This window comes from Nelusetta ayraudi, unplaced genomic scaffold (genome assembly GCF_046127955.1).
Source record: "Nelusetta ayraudi isolate G7.1 ecotype Tasmania unplaced genomic scaffold, CSIRO-AGI_Nayr_v1 ptg000052l, whole genome shotgun sequence".
NCBI lineage: Eukaryota > Metazoa > Chordata > Actinopteri > Tetraodontiformes > Monacanthidae > Nelusetta > Nelusetta ayraudi.
The window spans coordinates 6,285,036-6,294,072 of NW_027466102.1; the positions used below are offsets into that span (position 1 = coordinate 6,285,036).

Genomic DNA, 9,037 nt, shown 5'->3' on the forward strand with positions numbered 1-9,037 from the left:
CCTGCCTGCATATTACTGCACTACCACCCCTGGATTATGGCATAAGCGGACACACACGCACACGTACGCACACACACGCACACATACTGACACACTGTGGCTTGACTGCTGCCAAGTGATGTCAGGATGTTTGCCTCTTCAGCAGTATTGCCTGCCAATTCAGTTACTAGCATATACAGATGCACATGGCTAACCATGGCAATCCTTTTCATATCAATTCATTTCTATTCTTTACAAAAGATATATTTTTATTATATATTTTTGTTGAGGGAGAAAACACACAGAGTTTGACGAGTAACACAATTTGATTGCAAATATCTGAGCCGATGAATAAAGACTAGATTATTGCTGCATCAACACCATAACAGCTCTTTGGATGAGAAGTTGCACTGTCGCATCAAACCTTTAAGAATACCATTTAAGCACATTTTTCTCTAGTAATATGTAATAACAATACAATAGTTACAAAAAAAATTTGGAGTTGAGCTCCAAAAACGTTTAGTTTTTGCCTCCTCGCTGCTTTATTTTGAAGGAAAAGGTACAAGACCTGATAATCCATATTCCACATTTGACAGTTTCTATGTTTATGCGTTTTTACAGTGTGCTACTTTAATCCCCTCTTTACTTCTGCCTCAGACTTTAATCATAACCGTCCATGCTCTTCCATTAGATTAATGAGTCGGTGCTTACAGTGGACATTAATAGGTTTTACATTGAAAAAAAATAAAATACATGGAAATGTTGAGTTTGCGTCAACGGCCTCAACCACTTTCGTTTTTTTTAAGGCAAGCGCATACCTGGAGCTCCTGCTGCAGCACACAACGGGTCAATGTGGTCGAGCAAACAACGAGGCAATTTAGTTTTTAAAGCAAAATGAAATGGCAGGCGTTAAAATTATGGCAATATATATTTTTGTCGTAGATGGGAGTGCAATGCCATGTAACACTGCCTCCCCAGAAACGCGCACGCACACACTTTATTCCACTATCTCTTGTCTCTTTCAATCCCTTCGACTGGAATTAGATGGAGAGCTCAAAGGTCTATTTCTGATTTGTTTCGACAGTAAAGACATCGAGGCATTGCTGAAACACACACAGGCACGCACGCGCGCGCACACACATACACACTCCCTAGGCTAGGTAATGCGTTTGTTACAAGGCATTCTCCTGATGATGCAAAATGACATGTTGCTCCCCATTTCCCAGTGCACAGACAATAACCAGAAAGCTCAGGTCTTATTTACTGTGGGTCGCAAAAATCGAAATTTCACCCCAGACAAAAAAAAAGAAAAAAAGTCCACAGCACACCACACTTGCGTCTCACTGCCCTGAATTATAATTCATATAAAAACCCGTTGCCATAGCAGCAAAATCCCTACATTGCCTTCTCCCTGACAGAGGCACAACAATAAGGCAAACCCCTCAGAGAGTACAACTCATGAAATAGGACTTTCCAAAAAAAAAATGATGACGGTAAAAAAAAAAAAAAACCCTTGCTGCGTCAGTGCTATACAAAAGGCTCAAAAGCTGCTTCGTGGGATTAAGAGTCAGGATGTCTTAAATAACTGGAACAGCAAAGTGTTGCCTCGCAATTAAAGCAATTCCATGCCAGAAGGGAAACGAAAATCGATTGCGACTGATTTACTAACACAACGGCCCATAAGTACTTGGCGTTCCAATATTTGTACAAGTAGGAAGACTTGCATTTAAATGGAAAATATTCCAGAGACGTACAAATACACTACATATTGAAGGTGATGGGCATGAGTTGGGGTAAAAATACACTTAAACTGTGTATAAAGCAAAATAACATGGAAAGGTTTACTTTTAAACGAATCACACGTTATACAAACAAATGGAACACAATGCACTGATGAGATAGGCTTGCCTAAAAGGTGCTTTTAATCATGTTAAAGGGAAGGGAGCAATAAACCTGCTCAATCCGAATGACCTGCCCTTGACTATTTCCCTTTAACCCACTATACCCTATCCCATACCCATATTATATATATTATATTATTATATTTTTTTTATTAAAAAGACTCCTCTGATAAGGGTTAGTTTGAGTTGAATAGTTTTGTCCTGTATTTCTTTGCAGTGTTTTTTCCCGAAAACCTTTAGGGATCTGTAAATTAATATTGTGCAGTTGTTTCTAACACTTTGTCTAACACTGTCAGACAAAGTCAAAAGAGACCTTTTAAAAATAGTTCAAAACAGCCACCAGCCTGTAAGATACAAATTTTAATTTAACAAAACGGACAAAAATGCAACCAGATCGTGTGTGTGTGTGTGTGTGTGTGTGTGTGTGTGTGTGTGTGTGTGTGTGTGTGTGTGTGTGTGTGTGTGTGTGTGTGTGTGTGTGTGTGTGTGTGTGTGTGTGTGTGTGTGTGTGTGCACCTGGGGAGAGGCCGAGCAAACTCCACCAATGAAGACTCGAGTGATTCTCAAAGCTTGTGTCATGAAAGGTAGGCAAATTTACCCTTATGTTTATAATTTCAACTGAGAGGATAAGACTGTCATTGTTGTGGTCGCATGGATTTTTCAGCACATGGATTTTGCACGGTTCATTTGTGTCGTTGCTGTCATATTTACCTGTGTCCTGAATAACTGGCACACTGACACAATTGTCTATTGTTGCTTCTTCGTATGGCTGCAGCTGCACTGGGTTTCTCATTGATTATTTATTTCCCTCCAAACGCTTCAGCAAAACCAAGGCGTGTTCCTACGATGTGAAATCTCGCCTTCTGTTCCGTCACGGTGACCTCTGTGGCAACGCACTCGTTTACAAGCTCACGCCACCTGAGCAAGCAAACCTAAATTGAGAAATTGATAATGATGGTCATTCCATTGATGGGTTTACTTGAACCAGTGGGTCTAAGAGATGATGTAGGCCCCTGTTCATAAATGTTCTTATCTAACAAATTTTGGCACTGGCAATCTTCCAAGCTTGCCAGTGAACTACGGTAGCCTGCGCACACAAACCTGGATGCTGGTGGTTTATTTGACAACGCGAGCAATCACCCTAAATATGAAGCGGGTTGACAGGCGGGCCGCATTGTCCACACTGGCTTCCTTAAAAATATGGCAGTGCAAGATGGCAGTTAACTAGGAGCAAGACAATTGGTGTATATTCTTGTATATAAATAAGAACCGTTTTTAAGAGTTATATATAGAATAACTTCTATTGTACTGCAAGTATACGCTCTCGTTAATCTATTTAAGGTCAGTATATTAAGCTTTTACCAATACCAAAAATAGTAAAGCAGGCCAATTTCACACACTGAACATTTAAATGAATACCACCAAGTTCGATTTGCCTTACATTAATTTATATTTCTGCCTCTATCAAACATCTTAGGCAAACCATAAAAACTGAGTAGCCTGACTTAAAGTTATATTATCATATCCTCTGAGCTAAAGCAAAATACTTCCCTGCCACCCTCCAGCCAGGCCACCCTACCCAATCCACCTAGCGCACACCTTCTGGTAATGTCCAAAATTAATGGGATTTTGGAGAGAGAAAAATGTTTCGAGGTAATGTCCGACGTCCAGATACAGATATTGAACCACTCACTGATATTTTGGAAGTGCCCCTTAACCATCCAGAGTTCACAAAGTAGAAATTCAATTCCCAGTCCTGTGCATGTGGCATTGCCGTACCCCTTCTAAGTGGAATCGCCTGTACCCAAGCAGAATTCCCCATGGCAAGAGTGACTTAATGACATTTTTGGAACGGGGGGAAAAGTCATTATTATTCCAGGATGTACTGAGGAATTTTATTTCGCACGGCTCTAATTCTTGTTAGTTAGACATGTACTGTACTTTTCCATGGTGCTGTGTCCAGCTGTGCGCTTCTGTGATGATGTTTTGCAGTTGGGTTTCTGATGATGAATGTGGTCAATTAGTGGGGTGAATCCACCCTGGGTCAAGGTTCGGGTGCAAACTGTCCTGGTTTATGTTTGGTTGCAACGTTCTTTCTGTGTTTGTTTAAATTTTGGGTTGTCAGACGATGGTGGAAAATAAATTGCACGTGCTGAATAAATATGCCAAAGTCTTCGTGAAACACACTAGAATTCAATATATAATAAAAAATATCTATATATAAATATATGTATATCTAGACTGTCCATTTTTCATTAGGCAGCTGTTTTAAATTGGCCTCCGTCAGACAGAACATGGCAGGTGGTAAAAAAAAAAAATTGTAACTTGAATGGAACAGACATACACAGTATAGTTTCCTCCCTTCTATCTGGGTTATCGGGTCTGTGCTTGTTAAGGGAAAAGTAGTAGAGCCGATGTTTGGGTGAAAGGAAGATATCAGTGTCACACACTCTGTCTTATGTCTGTGCATATTTCCTTTTTCCCCCCCTTGTTATTATGACAAGCGTCTTTATCAAAAGATGGGAAAAGTCACAGTGGAAGCCAGACGAAACATCCCAGAATACATGAAGGGCAGCATGAGGGATTACATAGACTGTGGTCTAAAAACTGAGCTGATCAATCACAGTAACATGCCGGGCGAATGAGAGCAAGATTTAAGTAGGCCAGTCAGAAAATGTGATGAAAAATGAGATGCCAAAGTCGGATGCAGTGAGGCTGACGGAATAAAAAAAATAAAAAAATATATCTATTATACAGAAGCTACCGCGATAGGTTTCAGGGCTGCCATGCACTCCTGAACACAGGTCTGACTCAACAGGGATCAGTAGTCAGTGTGAGCAGATGGCTCGCATGCTATCGGCCTCTTCCCCTGCATTGTTGTGACACTGGAGGTACAGGGCTTCGGACGTGATGCCCGTGGGAATGTGTGGGAATTATATGACTTGACATAAAGCATGCCTTGTTGTTTTTGCTGCGCAACAACTGTCCATATGAACAAACTTTAATGGAATAATTGGGGAATTATCTTGTTTTGATGAAGACTGTTGTTTTCTTCCAAAATGTGAGGGAATTTATAGGATGGGGTTTTTTTTTTTTGGTTTTTTTTTTAGAAAAAAACACCATTTCCCCTTTACACAGCAGCTTTGCAACAATATTGCAACTGAAGACTGTGCTGTTATTTTCAGCCAACCCTGAAAAAAAAAATGAAATCACAAATGAGAAAAATTAGACAAAAAATGACGTGCAATGCGCTACATCCAGAGATAATGAGGCAAATTTCTGTCACGTGTCACTCTCCTAAAAAGATGGATTTGCTTTGATTTATTTTATCTTGTTCTCTGGTATGCTTGAGCTACAACGAAAACAGCACCCACGGCTCTGTGGATGTGTTTTCACTCCACTCCCGACTGGTTTTGGCAAGAGTTGCATTAAACCGCCCAGCACGTCACGGCTCCCCACTGACGCGAGGCACAGCGGACGCTCGGCATGTGACGGACAGAAGCTTTGCTCTGTTAGCCTCCAAGTTTTCTTGCTTAATCAACACTTCCTACACAGGCAGGCTCTTTCCCAGACGTGTACGTGTGGTCAAGCATCCAAAGGCTGGATGCAAGTTGGGCAAGTTGCCAGTAGACGACACGGAGAAACGGAGAAAGATTTGCACTTGGAAACAATTTTAAATTGGCAACTTGGCTTGTGTGTGTGTGTGTGTGTGTGTGTGTGTGTGTGTGTGTGTGTGTGTGTGTGTGTGTGTGTGTGTGTGTGTGTGTGTGTGTGTGTGTGTGTGTGTGTGTGTGTGTGTGCACCTGGGGAGAGGCCGAGCAAACTCCACCAATGAAGACTCGAGTGATTCTCAAAGCTTGTGTGGTGAAGGTAACGGCGACTGCACTGCACCGAGCTGTCACCCGCAGAGCCATTTTGTTTCTCTCTCTTCTCTTTTGGTAAAATCATATAATATATTAAAACATAGGGGGTAAAAACTGTACAGGAAAAAATACACGTTTTCGAATTTCAGAGAGATCAGTCGCGCACCATGATTTACAACATACAGGTGGTGAGCACGATGACAAATACTGCCGGCACAAATCAGACGTTAGTTACTGCAGTGAGTCCCACGGGAACGCAACAAATTGAAAGTGTCGAACCTTTAGGCAGCTCGTAAAATCAAAAAACAAACAAACCAAAACACCTGGAAATGTGATTCAAAAGGTAAACCTACAGCTTTCAGCTAATGACACACTTGAGCAACAAACAGACTTTGACCCTGGCGGACCGTGTGTGTGTGTGTGGGGGGCGGGGGGGTGCTCTGTGTTAGAAGTTAAAAGAAAAACCCTGTCATTTTGGTAAGTGAAAGATGAAAGCGCTGCTCCTCAGGGCGAAACTGCATTTGAAATGCCCTTGAAAGCCCACGGGGACTGTTGGCGCAGGAACACCAGCACCCTTGTCACTTGGGGGGGGCAGAAGCTAAGGTTTGCCAAGGACTAATTCCTATTAATAAATGACTTAATCTATATATATACATATAGATATATTTATCACGTAAAACACTTATATTTTTCACAGAACCAAGGAGAAACTCATGCGTAAATAAATGCTGAAGTGGGACGCACATCAAAGGCTGACCTGTTTTAATTCACCTCACGCGTGGCCTGGAAGAGAAATTATACAGGGAACGAAACAAACGAGAGGGGAGAAAAAACACTTAAGGTGTAGCAGCACGTTCGAAATGCCTTGCAAGCCTGTCTTAATTTCAGAGCTGCGTCTACCTTTTCAAGTCCGGCTTGTCATAACGGGGGATCAAAGTTTGGGTGGAAGTGTCTTATTTAACGGCATAATTATTTATAGCCCCCCCTGGAAACGAACGCTAACGCGAGACGAGTAAAACAGAAATGCCTGCACGCAGACGGCGATGCAAGAGGTGATTTAATGACTGATCTAATTAATGTCTCGGCTAATGACCCGCTATTGATGGATGCGGCGTTGAAACGGAGCGGCTCGCGCCTTCAGGGCGGCTCGCGCCTCCCCGTGCGTACACTTTCACTCCAGTGAGGAAACGGATTTCCCTTCGACACTTTATTTTATTTTCACCTCCCCCCCCAAGACTCCGCGGCTCTTTGCCGACTACTCGAGCCTTGCTCTCGAGATAATGAGGGAGGGAAACAAATGGCAGGTTTATTTTTAATCCAGCGTAGTTCGTCTTTCCTGTCAAAAAAAAAACACCCAGCTTTCCAAGCCAACAACAATTCGCCTTTACATCGACCAAAACGAGCGTATTTTTTCTTCAAAATGTCGCCGATAACGACGAAATGTGCTTTAAATTTGATAGACCGTAAAATATATTTAGGGTACATTGAGAGTGTCAAAAACGGCGCTAAAATGTCAAAAACTGATCGAATTGCGAAGGGAGTCCGGCGGGACTTCTCGCGCAGGGACGGAACGGGACGAGCGCGGGGGTCTGAAGCCAGAGGTTCGGTTCGCGCTGCTCGGCGAGAGTGAGATGGGAGACAGGCCCCGGAGTTCAGGGTACTCACCTTTGTTAGCTGTGCTATCTTCTTGCTCATCTTCAGGTGCAGGTCTTGCGTATATTCCATGGCGATGCCGGACTGAAAGGGCACGCTGGTTGCCGAGGAAGAAGTAAATTTCCCCTGACCGGGAGGGCAGTAATACTGCTGCTGCCAACCAGACCCCGTCGCCATCTTCACAGCGATGCTTCAGATGCCTATAAGCGATAAAAGGGGCTGTTTTTTATTCAACCGGACGCTTCCAGTGAACGGAGGAGAGGTCGGGGCAGTGTACGATTATTTTTTTCCCCCTCTCCCAGGAATTTTTTTTTTTTTTTTTTTCAAACAATAAAGCCCCTATTAGACCACAAAGTGTTACAATTTTGTTTCATTTTTGCTAAGGTTCGGATAATATAACACCAAAAAAAAGGTTATTCTTTCAAGCCCCGGAGAGGTTAGCTATTAGCATCCTGTCGGTGCAAAAAAAAAAAAAAAAAAAAAAAAAAAAAAAATGAAGCCGTTCCAGCGGTCCGAGACACGGTGCACTCTGCTGTCACCTGGCCCTGATGTAGCGGCGGCTCTCGGCCACTCTGCTCGGCTGCCTGCCTCCCACCCGGTCACCTTGATAACGAAATTTATCAACGGAAGTCGTTACGGGCGATTTCCTCCCCGTAGCATTCCAGCCGCGGTAAGCGCGAGCGCAGAGTCTGAAGGTATGTGTTTGAGAGAGTGTTGAGTGAGGTGGACAGGCTCAGCGGTTGGTTGCTGCTCCTCTGTTGCCATGGATCACCTCAACAGTTTGTGCTGCATTCACGAAGGATGGGAGCAGTGCCGCGTTCAAGTGCCGTCGGAAAGGTTGGGAGAAAGCCGCAAACGGTCGACGGGCGTTTTTAGCGAGACTCGACATGAATGTGTGACGTTCAGTGTCAGACGTCACGTCAGAAGAGTTGAATAATTTGCGTGGAAAAAATAAATCTCCCCCCCCCCCCAAAAAAAAAAAACCCGCTAACAAACAAACCCCGAGATAAGTTCAAAATGAAGAGAATTGCAGAGGTTTCTTACTAATATTGAAGGACGTAATTCGATTAACTCGCTCACGCTCATCAATAATATCTTGTTAGCTTTCTCATTTTACATTAATTCAATTATGACTTTGATTCTTGATCAACAACCACAAGGCTCAAATGTGCAAACAAAAATAAATAAAAATAAACATAGAAACATTTGCCCAGAATCAATATGTTTTTGAAATATTTGGATAAGTACCAGAATTTTTCGATCAAGACTCTGTTCCATTAAAGGGGTTTCAAGTTGCACGTTGCTAATAAGAAAAGACAACTGAAATACAAAATGACTCTTTCCATAAAGTGTGATGTGACAAGAAGCACATCCTATTGTCATTATACAGTGGTACAGTCGTTTTGATGGACGCTCTAAGTTTATTATTATTATTATTATTATTATTATTATTATTATTATTAAGCTCTTTGTGCGCGGCAGCTGTCACATATGGGATTTTTGGAGGCGATGGACTTTCAGAGTCGACTCAAATTTTCACATGACCTGCTTAAAGCCTCTGTGCCCGGCTGTGCCCTCTAGCGGTGAGAACTACGTATTGCCACTGTACTGAAGACCGTAACTCTTCCATTTAAGATTTCC

The 9,037-nt window shown here is 42.5% G+C and overlaps 1 protein-coding gene across 2 annotated transcripts in view; it reads right to left on the minus strand.

Moving 5' to 3' along the window:
- The window catches only part of fam184ab (family with sequence similarity 184 member Ab), a 138,005-nt gene extending 129,782 nt beyond the window's left edge, over positions 1–8,223 (minus strand). Inside the window, exon 1 of one of the 2 annotated variants that reach the window (XM_076037734.1) lies at positions 7,409–8,223. In XM_076037734.1, the coding sequence (XP_075893849.1) occupies positions 7,409–7,573 (165 nt within the window). In that variant the 5' untranslated portion in view covers positions 7,574–8,223. The remainder of the gene's footprint in view (positions 1–7,408) is intronic. The other variant, XM_076037735.1, reaches the window with a different exon arrangement.
- Positions 8,224–9,037: the final 814 nt, after the last annotated feature.